The sequence below is a fragment of the Delphinus delphis genome, chromosome 14, assembly GCF_949987515.2.
Source record: "Delphinus delphis chromosome 14, mDelDel1.2, whole genome shotgun sequence".
Classification (NCBI taxonomy): domain Eukaryota; kingdom Metazoa; phylum Chordata; class Mammalia; order Artiodactyla; family Delphinidae; genus Delphinus; species Delphinus delphis.
Genome location: NC_082696.1, coordinates 32,917,972 through 32,937,765, shown reverse-complemented (window position 1 = coordinate 32,937,765; position 19,794 = coordinate 32,917,972). Strand labels below are relative to the sequence as shown.

Genomic DNA, 19,794 nt, shown 5'->3' with positions numbered 1-19,794 from the left:
TAGAGCTGGCAGGTAGGATGATAGACTTTGAAGGCAGCCATCACAGTATCAGAAAACAAATTAGTTTTCTTCCAAAAAGGCTCCAAACTGGTCTATATATTTTGAAACCTTTCTAGCTATGACAGCCAGCTGTATGATTTAGCTTTAAAGAACTCCTGTCATCAATCAACCTGACCCTTTCTTTTAAGAATTTTCATCAAAAAAATTAATGCAAACAAATGAAAAATGTACATGGAAGTAAATCTAAATGACCATGGAACCGGAGGCTGAGGTAGGACAGGGGCAGGAAGGAAGAGAGTATTCAAGAGAGCTTGAAACCGCCAGGTCAGAAAATGCTGGAATGGTTTTGGGTTGAATTTTTCATTAATGACAATGGACTAAATGAACATAACCTAAAAAAGAAGATGAATGAGCATCTGTTTTTCTCAGTCATAAATAAACTGGTGAAATAGAAAATCATCCACTTTATAGTGTATGGAAGAAATGTGTTCAATAGTAAGATCAGTGAATGTAGCTACATGTGTAAAGATTTCTTTTCCTACTAAAACTGTAATGCAAATGGTATTTCTCAAATAGTATTAGTTTTCTGACTAATGCATCATAGTATTACCTCCTTGGGAAGATTCAAACCCCTGGCATATTTTTCTGGGCAAGGTTGTGGTCCTGCTTTCTTCAGAGCGTGGGCACTGTCTATCAGGGGTATTGATGAGCAGTATTTCCCAAGCTTTGAGAGATCAGGTGGCAGCTTTGGAGGGCCAGTTCCATGTGATGAAATAAGACTGTACTCAAAACACACACAGACAGGAGATTCAGGCTTGGGGTATTAGATTTCTATTCTATCCATGCCCCTCCATGCCTAGGAATCTACTCTTTCCCCTCTTCCTACACCAAATGTTAATTGGGAATCCTTAAAATGGATACATCCCACCCAGAAGACCTGTGGATCTCAGGAATCAGAGAAGGGATTCTAGTCTTCTAGACTACTTCCAGCTGGTCCTCTTCTCTCTTCTGTGTTTGAGCCCAGTGATTCCAGAGCCAGCCTGGATCTCCCTCCCTAAGCTGGTGTTGATCAAATATACCCACTCCCAAGGCTGGCACCTCTTCCTTCCCAGACTGACGGGAGTTTTAGATTTTGGTACATAGTCTTGATGTTTCCTTTTCTCTTCATTCTGCCTTTCAGGGGAAGCCCCTCATTTACGGTTCCAAAGAATGCTGAAAGTATGCTTTTTCCCCATTTTTTGACTAGAAATCCCGCTGTGAATGTGAGCATAACACGTGTGGTGATAGCTGTGATCAGTGCTGTCCTGGATTTCATCAGAAACCGTGGAGAGCAGGCACTTTTCTGACCAAAACTGAATGTGAAGGTATGTTCTGACAAGCCAGCACCATGGGTAATTCTTCCTTCCCTGGGACACAGGTGATATAAACATGTGCTGATTTCAGGTGAGCGCATATTTCCAGTTCATATAATTTATCCAAGACAGTAGCTGGTAAGCTCTTTTACCCTCCTGTTTTAGAGTTTTCAAGTTTTTTTTTTTTAATTTGACAAATATTTACAAAACACCCACGGATTTACCACTGTGTGAGAATAATGAGAAATAGATAAAAGCATAGGATACACTTCCTGTCATCAGGGGTGAATCTGAAGCTTACAGCATAATATATATATACAAATGTAAATAAACATTCAATAAAACCTACAGGGTATAGAGATTAACCTTCTAAACACGTATGTTTATAAAATGGTTCTGAAACCAGTATAGCTCCAGATCCTTCTGCCTGTTCCCTTTGTAGTTCCTCCCCTAAATAGCTCAGGTAAATAGTAAATAGCTTTTGAGTACCCATCATCTAATAAATGGAGAAAAACCAGAGGGAAGAGATCAGACCCTACAGGTTAGAGTCAGTTTGTTATCTGGGAAAGAAAGGACTCTGATTCATTAGTTATACTTATTAAAGGGTAGTGTTTGGGGGCAGTAGCTGGGAAGAATAGGAGAGTAAAACGTAACAGAGAGAAGGCAAGAAGTCAAATTTGTGGAGAAAGAATATTTATTTTAATAATAGGCATTAATATTTTAAATGTGTGGTTTCACATTAATAACGGTATAAAATGCTACTATTAGAAATGGTATCAGTGACAATCATTAGCATAAACTACGCTATAGTAATTATTGGACAGTGACAACCAAGAAAAAGCCGGTAATGAAAAACCATAAAAGAACTGGCTATGCAAACATTTGCCAACAAATACTCATTTATACTTTAATATTATCACTTTTGAAGTTTTCCCTGAAGGGAAATACCCAAGAAAGGTAGCAGATGACTTTGTAGCCTAATATGTCCAACTGTCCCAACACAGTGACAGGGAAGCTAGAGAAACTTCTGTTTCTAGAGATCTGTTCAGGCCAAGACGAGACCTAAAAACAAAGACTTCTGCTGAACTATAAATCCGAACTAGCCAGAAAGCCCAATTCTATTGAACTCAAATATTAATATTTTAGTGAATCAATCCTAATCACATTTTTTCAGTTCAGTAGGTGTATGTGGTCACCAAAACAGGCTTGGTAGCCATTTTAAACCAATACCAACCTTATGTATTTATTGAATACAAATATCATGTATCATGTGTCAGACAAGATACGTCCTTAAAATTATTGAATTGTAGCAGACTTTAATCATAAAATATTCCCCAAACATAAAATACATTTTCTTTTCAGTTTAAGATTCTGCCTATCCTATCAATGTCTTGAGTCCCTTCATTTTCTGCACATATCTCTTTTGCCTTTTGAGTTGTGTCTGAGTGCTTGTGAAGATATTTTGGTTTAGAAATCACTCGTTGATACTGAGATGTATCTGAGGGAATGGGCCACCACTACCCAGTGTTGTAAGGGGGTGGGTAGCAGATGCCCAGCCCTTGTTTTTTATCATCTGCCCCCAACCCCATTCCTGACAATCCCTCAGGATCTCCACAGCTTGTCCCGACAAGAGCAGACATTCATTCCTAAGACTGAATTTAAGTTAAATGACACCATGAATATCTCTTCTCAAACTTCCTTAAATTTAATTAATTTCTCTTCTGCTTGTAGAATATCAACAGTCACACGTGGAACTTTTGAGCATTTGAGGGTAGGGATTCTTCCTGTTGTCTCTAACATTCTATCACAAAGTTATCATGATGTAACGTTAAGTGGCTCTGCAGAATCCTTTACCGCTCTCCACTTGTGTGTATGTGTTTAAACAAGGAAACAGAAAGGATGGATCAGACTTATTAGCAACAGGGATGGACAAAGCAACACAGAAGGAAATTTCCACTTGCTGCTATATACATTTTTATAAAATAGTGTTATTATAAAACAGTTTTATCTTTCTTTGTGGAAGAGATGGGAGGTTGTATTTCCAAACTGAGAAAATAATTTCTTTTTTTGAAATCCACAAATTAAAGATAGGGGTCTTAACCATAAAACCTTGTATAAATATTGTGCTTTTGGCAATGTACACATTCGTAAAAGCTTATATGAAAATTTTATTTTCCAAGTTGAATTGTGTTCCATTCACCTCTTAATATTTAGAAAAATCCTGCAACGTGACAAATCCCTCTATAAAATGAATAACTGCCTTCTAATTCATTTGAATTTAATTTCGACTTTTATCAATCTAGCTTATTTGAGGCAGCTTATATCTCTAAAGTGCAAAGGATATGTATTCCATTGCTAAGCCTGTACTAACAGACAGTTTCTATCATGTGTCTTGGACATTCTGTGAAATAACAAACTGCTGATGACAGAGTGAAAAATGGCTCTTTGTGAGTAGGTATTATCCATGTCCTCTAAGGCTATAGATGAAAGCTGTGCAGGCCCAGGACCTTTAAACAGCAGCCAAGGCTGTAGGAAAGGGCCCTCATACATGGAGTGTGAAAAGGACTGCTCCTCAGGCATCAGTCTTTACCTGCATTAGCTCATGGTTATAAGTACAGTCAGCAATACTAGTTCTAAATAATGTGAGAATAAATTTGTATTCCTCTGTATTTCCCTCTAGTTGTACTTGTAGCAGAAATCTTGACTATTTCTTGCAATATAGTTTTACAAGATTTTTGAGAATTCTTGTGCATTGTCCTAAAGATATAAAACTGCTTATGATGCCCAGTGATTTATATTTGTGATTACATGTCCCCTAGAATACATTTTGAAAACTCTCCACTAATATAGCAAGAGTACTATATCTTAAATAAAAGCCAACAAGGTGAAGAAGATATTTGCAACAAACAAGAAAAGGAGATAATATCCTTACTATATAAAGAGATCTTCCATAGCAATAAGAAAATATTCAAAACAACCTGTTAAAAATGAGCAAAGATCAAAACAGACATTGCTCAGGAAAAAAATATGATATAACCATATAAAGAAATGATCACACTTATTTATAATTAAGGAAGTATCCATTAAAACAATAATAGTACTTTTTTTAAAACTTACCAAAGTGTTCATTCATTCACTCAACATATGTTTGAATGCTCACCGATTGGAAAATGTTGGTAATACACAGTTTTGGTGAGGCTGTGGGGAAACAGTTTTATCCTATCTATCGGAGGGAGAGTAATCTGACATAGCATTTGCAGAGGGAATTTTTTCAAGTTAATTAAAATTAAAATTTCCCATGCCCCTTGACTAGAAATTGCACTTGCAGGAATTTAATCTGTAGATGGACTTGGATAGCTGTACAGGACGTTTTATGCTCCTTGTCTTTAGTATCCAATTGCTAATACCACTGCTACTGACATTTACAGGGCTGAGTATTTACTGTCTCAGGCGTTCTGCTAGATGATCTGCATTCTCACCACAACCTAAGAGTTAAGTACCAAAATGATGCTAAGACTTGAACTGTCTCCTCAAAGTCACTCAGCTGGCAAATGGGGAGCCATCTAACACCAGACCCCCACTCCTAACCCCGACCTCCATTGCCCTCCTGTTAGGTACTCAGTGTTATTAAGGAGAAATCTGGAAACAATGTAACTGCCCACTATTAGGCATCTAATTAATCAAGAAGTACCCAGTGTAGCCTTAGGGAAAACATAATACCAATAGAGAAGGAGCCATGCTATTTACTGTTAGTAAAAAGATAGTTCAGAACAGTATATAAATGTCCCCTTTTGTGGAATTAAAGAGCTGTGTGCCGCACACAGGCCCGTGCATGTGCATACACATGCACACATATGCACACACGTATAGATGTGGAAATCAATGCAAGGACACCTAAGAAACTCAACATATGAGGAAAGACATTGCATAGTATATTTTTTGCCTAGTTGCCATCCTAAAATAAATTCTACCCATTTTTCAAAGCCTTACCCAATTCTTCCTGGGGAAGTAATTTATCATTCCTCTGAACGCCTGTAATGTGATATGAAAAAGAAAAGGAGAAGAGAAGGGGGTTACGAAAACATAGAGGATGAAGATGAGGGGAAGTGGAACAGGGAAAATCATTTGGGAACTTATTTGTAACGCATTATGCTAATGATTTTACGTGCATTTTAAATATCCCTACCTAGTAATTACTACTGACCACTTCATGTTTTATATGGAAACTGAGCCTTAGTGAAATGAAGTTCCCTACCTCACAGGACTACTAAGGAGTGAAGAGGACACCCAAATCCAAGACTGGCACAAAATAGCGTGATCTCACCACTGGGCAAACCAGCTCTCATCTTGTCCTGATACCTTGGCACTTATCGTACAGCTTTTTCTTATCAGATAACTTGAAGGGATTGTGGTAGTGGTTAGCCCTGCAGACTCTGGAGCCCGACTTCAGAGTTTGGCTTACAATACTGACTTGGTGAACTTTTACTAGTTACTTCACTTCTCTTTGCTTGAGATTTCCTAATATATGAAAAGAGGTTAATAGAGTCTGTAAGTCACAAAACTATTGGAGAATTAAAATCAGTGGTAATAAATATAAAACATTTAGAACAGAATGTGGCATATAAAAAATCCCTAGGTTCTAGTTATGATTAGTAGTAAAAGAAAGGAATAACATTTGACTCTTGAACAACATGGATTTGAACTGCAAGGGTCCACTTATAGGCGGATTTCTTTCACTAAATTCAGACAACAGTGCTACAGTACTACACAATCCGTGGTTGGTTGAATTGGGGGATGAGAAACCAAGGACAGGGAGGGCTGGCTGCAAAGTTATACTCTAATTTTCCATTGTGCAGAGGATTGGTACCCTTAACTCCTGCATTATTCAAGGGTCAAGTGTATATACTAAGCATCCTTTTTACCCATAGTATCTAACACAGAGGTTCACATATAATAATTATTCATTACAGATTACATGGATGTTAATCATTCAGTACCATACTTCAGTAATTTGTTTGTCGTAATAGGAAATTGTAGGGTGAATTATATGACATATCAGTTTTATAAGATAAAATCAGTCAAATATTGGCAATTTCGTATGCTTCAGCTTAATTTATGTTTTAACTATTTCAAGTTCCATTAAAACGTGCAAATTTATTAACATGTCTGATAAATCCAAGTACTTTCTAGATACCTTTGTATTGATTATATATATATATATACATATATAATGTAATATAATTTTCCATATGGTATAAAAATCTCTTATGTAACAAAATATTATTTTTAAGTATATCTGAAATTAATGTCTATAAATTTATTTTTCCCTAATGTAGCCTGCAATTGTCATGGGAAAGCTGAAGAATGCTATTATGATGAAAATGTTGCCAGAAGAAATCTGAGTTTAAATATACATGGAAAGTACATTGGAGGGGGTGTGTGCATTAATTGTACTGGAAACACTGCTGGCATAAATTGTGAGACATGCATTGATGGTTTCTTCAGACCCAAAGGGGTAAAGTATGCTTTTTCTTTCATTAAGTGTTATTTTGGCTTTTTCAGACAGAGATGTATTATAGGGAAAAATAATTTTGATAGCTTCTCTAAATAATTGGACTTCGAATTCTCAAAGGTGACTAGAAATATTTCATAGTAGAAACTGTATAAATCTTTCAGGATGTGATATAAAATATTTCCATCTCTCCAGAAAGTCCCATTGTACCTCATTCCAGTCAATCACCACCCCCAGGCAAACTCTGTTCTGATTTTTAGAGCATAAATTAGTTTTGCCTCTTAGTGAATTTCCTAAAAAAGAAATCATAAAGTACATAAAATTGTTGGTCTTCCTTTCACTCAATTTAACATGTTAAGATTTATTCATGTTGTACACATCAGTAGTTATTTCTTTTAAAAAAAATTGCTAAGGAGTAGTCCTTTGCGTGAACATATCTTAATTTTTAATCCATTCTCCTGTTGGTGGACATTTGGGTCATTTCCAGTTTTTGGTTAGCTCCTATAAAACAGTTTTATGTGAGTCTTTTTGTGGTCATGTGTTATTAACCTTGTGTAAATATCTAGGAGTAGAGTACTTGCTTCATAGGATAGATATATGTTTGACTTTATAAGATACTGCCAACATTTTGTCAAGTTAGTAATACTGTTTTACATGTTCACCAAAAGTGTATGTAAATTCTAGTTCTTCCACATTATCTCTGTTATTTGGTCTTGACTATCTTTTTGAATTAGCCATTCTAGTAGATGTGGGTGTAGTAGGTATGGCAAGTGGGTACTAGGCAATCACTAAGTCATTCCCATCAATGCTTGGTGCTACAGCAGATCTTCTATTATGAATTTACAGCAGATCCCATGGATTAAATTCTTATTTTAAGTGTTTATTGGCTATTCCTATATCTTCTCTTGTGAAGTATTTCTTCAAGTCAAGAAATTGTTCTTTTTTATTCTAGAAATGTTATAATTTTAACTTTTAGGGCTGTGGCCCTTCTCAAGTTAATCTTTGTGTAGGGTATGAAATAATGATTGAGATCTATGTGGTTCATCTGTTGTTCCAGCACCATTTTTGGAAAAATACTTTCTTTTTCTCTTTTAAATTGTTTTGAGGCAGTTTTTGAAAATCAGTTGATCTTTTGGGTCGACATCTGGAGCCCCAGTTCTGTTCCATGGATTTATTTGTCCATCTTTGTGCTAATGGCACACTATCTTGATGACTTTAGCTTTTTTTTTTTTTTCTTTTTTTTGCGGTACGCGGGCCTCTCACTGTTGTGGCCTCTCCCGTTGCGGAGCACAGGCTCCAGACACGCAGACTCAGCGGCCATGGCTCACGGGCCCAGCCGCTCCGCGGCACGCAGGACCCTCCCGGACCGGGGCACGAACCCGTGTCCCCTGCATCGGCAGGCGGACTCCCAACCACTGCGCCACCAGGGAAGCCCGATAACTTTAGCTTTAATAAAACTAGAATTCAGAAACATATGTGCACTAACTTTATTCTTCCTTTTGAAGATTGCTTTGGCTATAGTAGTTTCTTTACATTTCCATGCAAATTTTAGAATCAACTTCTCAATGACAGAAATATAAGTTGGGATTGTTGTATAGAATCTAAATGCAAATATGGAGAGAACTAACACTTTAACAATATTGAGTCTTCCAGTCAATGAATATAGTATATCTCTTCACTTATTTCTGTCTTCTTTAATTATTCATATCAGTGTTTTCAGTGTAGAGATCTTGCATGTCTTTTGTTAATTTGTTAATTTTGTATAATTTCCTTCTGCCTGAAGAACTTCCTTTAGCTTTTTTTTAAAATAGGGCAAGAATTGATGGTGACAATTTCTCTCAGGTTTATTTCATCAGAAAATATCTTTATACTACCCTTATTACTGAAGTGTATTTTCATTACATGGAGAGAGATGTTTGTTTTTCTTTCAGTACTTTAAAGATATGGTATTTTCTTGGGCTTCCCTGGTGGCACAGTGGTTAAGAATCTGCCTGCCAATGCAGGGGACATGGGTTTGAGCCCTGGGCCAGGAAGATCCCACAGGCCTCAGAGCTGCTAATCCCGTGAGCCACAACTACTGAGCCTGCGTGCCACACTACTGAAGCCCACGTGCCTAGAGCTCGTGCTCCACAACAAGAGAAGCCACTGCAATGAGAAGCCTGCTCACCAGGACTAGAGAAAAGCCTGCATGCAGCAATGCAGACCCAACACAGACAAAAATAAAATAAATAAATTTATTAAAAAAATAAAGATACAGTATTTTCTGGATTTCACTTATTCTAATGAGAAGGCAGCCATCATTTGCATTTTTTTTCTTCTATATATAATGTGTCTTTAATTCCCTGACTGATTTCAAGATATCCTCTTTTTATTTGCCTTTTAGCAGCCAAAACATGTATTGGCAAACTATGACCTCTAGATAAAATTTGGCCCATGGCCTATATCTATATGGACTGCAAACAAATAATTTTTTTTTACATTTGTAAAAGTTTGTTAAAAGAAAAAAAAGAAAGAGGCAGAGGAGAAGGAGGGGAGTAGAAAAAGGAGAGGAAGGGAAAGGAGATGGAAAGAAAATGAAAAGAACAACAAAACAATTAAGGAAAAGAAAAAGAAGAACAAGATGAACAAGAACTAGGTGGAAGAGGTGGAGGAGAGAAGGAGGAGGAAGAGAAGAAACAAACCTTATGTGCCTTACAAAGCCTACAGTTTTAGTTACAGAAAAAATGTTCCAATTTCAGAATTGGACCATGTGTATCTAAATGTGGATTTCTTTGTGCTTACCTTCTTGGCTACTGAGCTTCATGTAATTATAAATTGAGATTTTATACCACATTTTGGAAATTTTAAGCCATTATTTCTTAAAAGACTTTTTTGAACCGTGCTATCTCTTCCCCTTTTGTGACTCCAACTGCATACAGGTCAGGTTGCTGGACGGTGTCCTATAGGTTACTGAGTCTGTGGTAATGAAAATTTGTTTTGTTCTTCAGATTGAATAAATTCTATTTATCTGTAATTAGGTATACTACCTTTCTCCCTGCGATCACTTACCTGCTGCTAAGCATATCCAGTTAATTTTTTCATTGAGATATTTTATTTTCAGCTTTTTAGACTTATTGTGTTTTTTGTAATTTTCATTTCTCTGCTGAAATAATCCATGTGTTTACTCCTTATGAACATTATTTCCTTTATATTCTTGGGCATATATACAGACCTGTACAAGTCCTCGTCTGCTAATTTCAATACTTGGGACACCTCAGGGTCTGTTTTTATTGACTTGCTGTGTCTTGAATAAGGACCACACCTTCATTTTTCTCCTCATGTCTAGTAATTTATGATTTACACAGGACCTTGAGGATGATACAGTGTAGAGACAAGATTTTGTTGTCTTCTTCCGAAGATTTGTGAATTTTGTTTTAATAGGTGATCAACTTACTGACTAATCACTATTAAACTGAAGAGGCTTGCTTTTATACCTTGTTAGGACAGACTAATAAAAAGCTCAGGTGTTTATCTAACCTTTCCGACTTGGTTGATAAACTCTCGTTTCTTTCCCCTTTATGGTGCGTAGACTGGAAAATTTTACTCAGATCATTTAGCTTTCCAGCTGTTGCTATCCACTGAGCTCCTTGGAGTCCCCTGATTTAATGTACAATTAAAGGATCAGTTAAGAATTGAGGGGTATTGATATGCAAATTTTGTTGTTACCCTTATATGAACATGGATCTCATCTACTGTATTTTTTTCTTTCAAATCTCAAATCCTTCTAATTTCTGCCTGCTTTTGATTATTCTCCCACGTCCTCAAATGTTTGATTTTTATATTTTGTCCAGAATTCGTAATTGTCATTTGACCATGTGCTAGACCTATACAAGACACTGTGCCATCATTAAAACTGGAAGCTTCATCAAGTTATTACAAGTTATTAAGTGAATCTGAGCCTAGATTTTGATATTTTAACACATAAAAATACGTATGCTATATTGTGTTAAAAATTCAAATCTTTCAGGTTCTTGATATTTGGGTAGAAATTCAGTGTGTTTTTATGAAGATATAGATAGAAAAGTTTTGTGCATTGCAAATTTTATAGCTAAATAACGTATCTCTATGATATTCTTAAAATTATTGCCTTAAAAACTAATTTTAGATTTATCTCCTAAATACATATATTTAAATGTTAAAATACACACACACACACACACACACACACACACACACACACACACATAGCAGTGCTTACTTTGCGGATTGATTAGTAATCTGATTATTTTAATAAAATTAAAAATCAAGTATAAAGTAGATTAATTTATAAAATCTCTATGTTAGGACTTGTTCCTGATCAGCAGTCTGATTCAGGCAGATTTTCCCAATTACCACAAAGAAGGATAACAAATTAAGAGGCTTTGGTTTACTCAAGCTCATCATTGGAATCATAAATCATATTTATAAGAGCTAAGAATCTATCCTAAAGAAATGTATTGCTATATGCCCACAGAGAGTTTTGTTTTGTTTTTCTTCATGTCTTGGTTTTCTGTTGGTTAGAAAGCCCTCCTCCCAATTCCACTCTCAAATTGCTACTCATACTTCAAGCTCCAGTCTAAATGTCACTTTTTCTGTGAAACATTGCTTGACTTCATTGTGTTATTACTCTCTCTTCTTTTGCCCCAGAACGCGCTGCTTGTGTGTCTGTTTTATCACTTTGCACATTCTATTTAATCAATATCTTTCAAGTCTGCTATTCCTGTAAGCTTCTTTAAGGCAGAAATCAGGCCTTATCTGTGCTTTGCACAGTCCTTACTTCATAATAGGAAGTGAATGAATGGGTCTTAAACAAAACAAATGATGATTTTGAAACTGATCTGTGGATATAGTTGATTGAATTCTATCAGACATGTAAATATTTCTCTACTTGTGAAACTTTGACTTATATTAGCAAACAGGTTTTCATTTATCAATTAAACCTAGATATATACATATATTAAACTGTATTTTATTGGAGAAACATATATATATACTTATATACACAATTTTATATATATATTCAGAGTATTTTAGTATTTCCTAGGCAAAGAATTGTTTATTTTTTTTGTTCTTATCCTATTGCGTCTTGAAAATAAATATTGTATATTTGGTACATTAGCACGGTCTAGGTGTGTTTAATTAAAATATTCTAACATTAAAAACTACTAGTTGTACTGTGTATTTAATGTATGTGAGGAATCTTATGAGATGCTTTATATGTTATTCCTCTTAATTTTAATTTAATAACATCACTAAAGTTTCTACTATTATCCCCCTATTATCAGGAAGTAAGTAAATTGCAGGAGGCCACATAGCCAGTAAGTGGACACAGTGGGATATGAGCTCAAGCCTTCCTAATTACAGAGCCTACATTGTTTCCCCCCAGATTATGCTGCCTCCGGGGAAAGTCAAATTTTCAACGTAAATATTTAACATCTTTTTCAAGCACCAAATATAAATTTCTATTTAATTAGCTATATCATGATCAATGTAAAAAGTTTTTGAAAAATTAATTTGGGGAAAAATTACTAATTTTGAACTATGTTGTAATAAAACAGTAAGGAAGATTTTATTATGGAATGTATATTTCTCTAATATTCTAATGTTCTCTGTGTAAGCAAACATTGTTCTTTTTGTTTGTAATGATAATGATACTGTGATTATAAAAGAAAGAGATGCATACTGAAATGTGTAGGGATTAAAAGACTCTTTATTGGGGATTTTCTTTAAAAACTTCAGCAAAGAATAAAACGTGATGAATCATATAGCAAAATCTTGATAATTGTTGAATCTAGGTAACAAATATTTAGTAGTTTATTGTGCTATCCTCTTTATTTCTGTATATCCACTTAGATGAAATGGATTTTAGAAAATGCAAACATATAATAAAGAAAATTTCTTATATTATCATCTTCTAAATATAATTTATTATTATTTATTAAAATGTTCTGTAAAGGCTTGCTGAATTGAAAAATTTACTGTTTTTAAAACAGAATTTTAATATTTTTCTTAGATATCTCCAAATTATCCAAGACCATGCCAGCCATGCCATTGTGACCCAGTTGGTTCCTTAAGTGAAGTCTGTGTCAAGGATGAAAAACGTGCTCAGCGAGGTGAGAGCTATAGTAGAAGGCCGTTGTTCTGATGAACGGACAACTAAAGCCAAGTGTGATTATTTTCAGAAGATGGAATAAATTTATTCTTTTTTTTTTTTTTTGGCTGTGTTGGGTCTTTGTTGCTACGCACAGACTTTTTTCTCTAGTTGCGGTGAGTGGGGCTGTTCTTTGCTGCGGTGCGCAGGCTTCTCATTGTGGTGGCTTCTCTTGTTGTGGAGCACAGGCTCTAGGTGTGAGGACTTCAGTAGTTGAAACATCCAGGCTCAGTAGTTGCGGCATGTGGGCCCCAGAGCACGTGGGCTCAGTATAAATTTATTCTTACAGCTATCAGTGTCCCCTACAGGAAGCAGTTTTTAATTCATCTCAATAATTATGTTTGTTTAATTATACTTTAAAAGCAAGAAAAGTTGAATCATTTGTTTTGCATTAGTATACGTGTATATATATATATATATATATATACACACATATATACGTATTTACATATCTATATATATATCTTCTAGTCTATTATAAATCTGTGGTGTATGTAATTTTTTGACGTCCTGCTATTTGTTATATTGCTTTGTAGCATGTATGATTTCTAGGGTGAAATGACAGTGTTCTTTGAGGGATGTGTGTGCTACAATGGGAAGAGCGAATAGATGAGATCACAGACTGAGATGTAGTTAATAATACAGAAAGCAAGAAGTCTACATAAAGGACTGTAAAAGGCAGTAGGAATGAGTTAATGAAGGGAAAGAGGTTGACATTAATTTAAGACAAAACCTTCTATGAGGATTGAAATTCACGATGAACTCCAAACATTAAGTAATCAAATGCCAAATTAACTCTTTGATGTAAAATGTTTAGGAACTACTTCCAGGAAAGTTGCTTGCCAAAGTAGAAAATTCATAGAATATATCTGGAACTGTTTCTTTATATTTCTAAGACTGGTTTCTTCTCTTCTGTGGAAAGACTAAAATAAATCATGGCTATGCTATAGGCTTTCTCCCCGAAAGACCTTCTATTTAAAAGACTGGCAATATTTCTTTGGCACAGTTTAGCTTACCTGCTTTCTTTACAAAACTATTTGATTATCTGTTTAAGCCTTAAAGTCTTAAATCTTAAAAGATTAAAAAATGATTATTTAAAAACTCAAATGGTGAATTATTGATGTCACTTTTCATTTTATGGTCCCTTATCTTTTTATGGTAGCAACTGAATCACATTATTTTGAGCAATGTAATTTAATTTTATCCCCTGAGTTTAAAATGGTAGGTATTTTGTTGTTGAAAAAAGTGACTACCAAAAAAAAAGTAGAAAAATGAGTATTCAATGCAGTGGTAATTCAGCATAGTACTCTTATTAACATTTGTGTGTTAACTTTACATGGTGAATTTTTCCCCATATCCGTTTGTTTCTCTGGAATCTGGTTTTAGCTCCTGAATACAGTACTCAACTTTGAATAGATATTAAGATTGTTTCTAAATTTTGTATATTTTAACCAATGCTTTAATGAATATCTCTGGATATAAATATTTTTCAATTATTTTTTTCCTCTGTGCTCTAAATTCTTTTTTCCAAATTATGGTATAGTTGATGTACAATATTATATAAGTTACAGTTGTACAAAATAGTGATTTTTCAATTATTATAAAAACAACACATGGTCACATAAAATTTTAACAGTAGGGAAGGTAATAAAATAAACAGCAAAGTGTCCTCTTCAACTTATGCACCCCTAGTCTCATTTCCAAATTTAATCACACTGATCCTTTCCTCCTCTTAAGTTCTTTTAGAAGAACTTATCTTTCAAACAATATCTGAATAATATTCTTAGTATTTTTCATCACCATTAAATATTGCCTATTGACTGTCCATCTTGGAACACAAACATTTCATTCATATCACCTTCTTCCTACCATTCATATCTTTTTATAATTTTTTTCTTCTATGGTATTTTTAGCATGTTAAATAAAAAGCTTAAATTCCTAGTTTTTGATTTATTAAAGTTGGACTTTATCTCTTGAGGTCATACTACACAAACTGAGAAAAAGACCATCCTTACATGCTCCCCTGATCTTCAACCTACTTGACAATATCTGTCAATTGCGTCTTCACCTTTTCAAAAATTGTGTAGAGATATTTGGTTCCAGGCCAATAATTAATTTTCCTAATTTTAAATTGAAAGCAATAATCAATATTTGTAATATTATAATTAGATCTATTTTATTCAGTATGGGCTTGAGTTGAATAATTAGACATATAACCATGATACATTTTTCTCTTCCTGTTTAGTCTGATGATCTCTTTAGGAAACAGTCTCAGATGTAGTCTAATGATTTGGATTTCTTAGTCAGAATGAATAACCAGATCATGAGAAATGATGTTCACTATCTCATTGGCATTAACCTGATTGCTAGAGAAAAACAAATATTTTGTGTGTGAATTTTCTGTTTCCTTAATTTTCTTTTTGGTGTAAGGTTGTTTTTTTCCCTCCATAGATTTGTAAGAGCTCTAATAGTATGTCGTATTTGTTATGAACAATTCCTAGATTTTCTTTGTGTCTCATTATTATAGATAAGAATTTTTAATGTATATAATTTTAAAATTTTTATATAATAACCTATGAAAATTTAGAAAACCCACTTTAGCTATAATAATGACATGCTAAAATTATTATACATAGCAATATTTTTCTATTGGATTTCTTACATGCCTTTATAATCCTAAAATTCTTATCTACTCCAAGTTTACACAAATTATTTATTTCTTTAGTTTTTATTTCCTTTTATTCTTCCAGTTTTATTGAAATATAATTGACATACAACACTGTTTAAGGTGTTCAGTGTAATGATTTGACTTTCATACTTCATGAAATGATTACCACAATAAGTTTAGTGAACGTTCATCATCTCGTATAGATACAAAATAAAAGAAAAAGGAAAAAAATTTTTCTTGTGATGAGAACTCTTAGGATCTACTCTGTTAACAACTTTCATGTGTAACATACAGCAGAGTTCATTATATTAATCAGGTTGTACATTACATCCCTTGTACTTATTTATCTTATAACTGGAAGTTTGTACCTTTGACCACTTTCATCTTGACCACTTGATTTCTTTTTATGATACTTAATTCTTTAATCCATCTGGAATTTATTTTGGTATATTTTATAAGAAAATTTTCTAACTGCGTTTTGTTTTTCTGATAGTCTCTTTTAATTCACCTATATTTAATATTATTTTTGTTTTTTTAAACATTTAAATACAGTCCCCCCTTATCCCTGGGGGTATGTTTCAAGATTCCCAGTGGATGCCTGAAACTGCAGATGGTACCAAACCCTGCATATATGATGTTTTTTTCCTATACAGACATACCTATGATAAAGTTTAATTTATAAATTAGACACAGCAAGAGTAACAACAACTAATAATAAAATAAAAGTTATAGCAATATACTATAATAAAGTTATGTGAATGTGGTCTTTCTCTCTCAAAATATCTTTTTGTACAAATTCCATGCCTTTTTCATCTTAACCAAACACTTATCATGCCCTGTGGTCAAAACTTTTACAATTTGAGGTGCAACAGCAAAACTATCACAAATTTCTTTTTCCTTCTTCACAATTTCATAGAAGATTTGTTCTTATGGTAGACCTTAACAACCTTAGCATACAGTTTGTCTTTCTTAAGTTGAAAAATTTCACCTTTTCACTTAAAGGAAGCATTTCATGGCTTCTCTTTGGCATATCTGAATTGCCAGTATCACTACTCATATTTGGGGGCCATTATTAAGTAAAATAAGGGTTACTTGAACGCAAGCACTGCAAAACCTTGACAGTCAACCTGAAAACCAATATGGCTACTAAGTGACCAGTGGGATGAGATATGCTGCCAAAAGGGATGATTCACATCCTGGGCAGGATAGAGTGGGATGGTGCAAGATTTCATCACTGTACTCAGAATGGCACTTGATGTTAAACTAATGAATTGTCTGTTTCTGGAATTTTCCATTTAATATTTTTCGACTGTGTTTGACCATAGGTTAACTGAAACCATAGAAAGTGAAACCGCAGATAAGACAGGACAGCTCTATGTTTATTTTTTAATTTGTATCTGTTACCAGTATTCTCTGCTATCTATTTGATTCTGTAGTTTGATTTTTCTGCTAAGTCTTTATCAGGGCCTTGTTTTCTTGTGTGTTTCATGATTGTGTGTGTGTGTGTGTGTGTGTGCACACATACCTGTGTATTTTCTAGTTTACCCTTTCAGGAGTCTTGAGTTTATATGTAAAGTTCTCTGATATGTCCTCCTAACTTGAGTAGTACCTAGAAATTGTCTTTTGTTCCATAAAACCATGCTCCATGCTCTAGACTAGTTAATCAGAATTAGTCAACTTCAGGAAAGACACTGGTTTAAGGACTGGCTTACCACTCTAGAAAGTAATTTTTTTAGTTTCTGATCTCCAAGGGGTTTCTCTATTTCATAACAGCACAACCATTTTATATATATCTCTCTCTGCTAACTGTCTATCTTTAATTTCATCCTGCATAGTCAAGTGTTCTGAACAAGGAAGTCTTTATGGACATTTACTTCATAATATTTCCAGAAACAAACATTAATAGACATTGTTTATTACTTACAGTATTTCTACATTTGGTATCAAGGTCTGGAGATTTTAACATCAGAAACAAATATTAATTTGGGGGAATGCATCTGCAACCTTTATTGAACGGATTTCTTTTCCATTTGACTTAAACATATGATTTAAAAAAATAAATGTATTAATGTTAAACGATACAGGCATATCTCAGAGATATTGCAAGTTCAGTTCCAGACCACTGTAATAAAGCACGTCACACTAATTTTTGATTACCCAGTGCATATAAGTTATGTTTACACTATACTGTAGTCTCTTAAGTGTGTAATAGCATTATGTCTAAAAACACAATACCTTAATTAAAAAAGTACTTCCTTGCTAAAAAATGCTAACCATCATCTGCGCCTGTAGTGAGTTGCAATTTTTTGCTGGTGGAGGGTCTTACCTTGATGTCAATGGTGGCTGACAGATCAGGGTGGTGGCTGCTGAAGGCTGGGATGGCTGCAGTAATTTCTTAATATAAGACACCAGTGAAGTTTGCCACGTCGATTGATTCTTCCTTTCATGAACGATTTCTCTGTAGCATGTAATGCTATTTGATAGTATTTTACGCACAGTAGAACTTCTTTCAAATTTGGAGTCAATCTTCTTAAACCCTGTGGCTGCTTTATCAACTAAGTTTATGTAATATTTTAAATTCTTTGTTGTTAGTTCAATAGTCTTCACAGCATCTTCACCAGGAGTAGAATCCATCTCAAGGAATCACTTTCTTTGCCCATCCAGAAGAGGCAACTCCTCATTCATTAAAATATAACATGAGGTTGTGGCAATGCAGTTCCATCTTCAGGCTCCACTTCTAATTCTATTTCTCTTGCTATTTCTACCACATCTGCAGTGACTTTCTGCACTGAAGTGTTGAACCCTTCAAAGTTATCCATGAGGGTTGGAATCAACTCCTTTCCAACTCCTGTTAATGTTGATATTTTGGCCTCTTCCCATGAATCTCAAATGTTCTTAATGGCATCTAGAATGGGGAATCCTTTCCAGAAGGTTTTCAATTGACTTTTCTCAGATCCATCAGCAGAATCACTGTCTATGGCAGCTGTAACCTTAGGAAATACATATTTTTAATGATAAGACTTGAAAGTCAAAATTACTTCTTGATCCATGGGCTACAGAATAGATGTTGTGTTAGCAGGCAGGGAAACAACATGAATTTCATTGTACATCTCCATCAGAGCTCTTGGGTGACCAGGTTCGTTGTCAAGATGATCAGTAATATTTTGAAATGAGTCTCTTTTTTTTTGAGCAATAGTTCTCAACAGTGGGCTTAAAATATTCAATAAACCATCTTAAACAGATGTGCTATCATCCAAGTAGAGTAGATTTAGTATAAGTCTTAAGGGCCCTGGGATTTTTGGAATGGTAAATGAGCATTGACTTCATCTTAAAGTCACCAGCTGCATTAGCCCCAACAAGAGAGTCAGCCTGTCCTTTGAAGATTTGAAGCCAGGTGTTGACTTCTCCTCTCTAGCTATAAAAGTCCTAGATGGCATCTTCTTCCAATAGTTGCCTGTTTCATCTACACTGAAAATCTGTTGTTTAGTGTCCCCACCTTCATGAATTATCTTAGTTAGATCTTCTGGATAACTTGATGCAGCTGCTTCATCAGCAGTTGCTGCCTCACCTGACACATTTATGTTATGGAGACGGCTTCTTTCCTTAAGCCTCATGAACCAACTTCTCCTAGCTTCAAACTTTTCTGTAGCTTCCTCACCTCTCTCAGCCTTTATAGAATTGAAGAGAGTTAGGGCCTAGCTTTGGATTAGGCTTTGGCTTAAGGGAAGGTTGTGGCTGGTTTGATCTTCTATCCAGACCAATAGAACTTTCTCCATATCAGCAATAAGGCTGTTTCACTTTCTTAACATTTGTGTGTTCACTGGAGTAGCACTTCTAGTTTCCTTCAAGAACTTTTCCTTTGCATTCACAACTTGGCTAACTGGTGAAAGAGGACTAGCTTTAGACCTTATTTCGGCTTTTGACATGCCTTTCTCACTAAGCTTAATTATTTCTAGCTTTTGATTTAAAGTGAGAGACATGCAACTCTTCCTTTCACTTGAGCACTTAGAGGCCACTGTAGAGTTATTAATTGGCCTAATTTAAATATTGTGTTTGAGGGAACAGGGAGACCTGAGGAGAGGGAGAGAGATGG

At 34.8% G+C, this 19,794-nt stretch overlaps 1 protein-coding gene across 1 annotated transcript in view; it reads left to right on the top strand.

Moving 5' to 3' along the window:
* The window catches only part of LAMA2 (laminin subunit alpha 2), a 603,358-nt gene that overhangs the window by 262,244 nt on the left and 321,320 nt on the right, over positions 1 to 19,794 (top strand). The window contains exons 7-9 of the mRNA XM_060029982.1: positions 1,247 to 1,364; positions 6,689 to 6,867; positions 12,896 to 12,995. Of these exons, the coding sequence (XP_059885965.1) occupies positions 1,247 to 1,364; positions 6,689 to 6,867; positions 12,896 to 12,995 (397 nt within the window). The remainder of the gene's footprint in view (positions 1 to 1,246; positions 1,365 to 6,688; positions 6,868 to 12,895; positions 12,996 to 19,794) is intronic.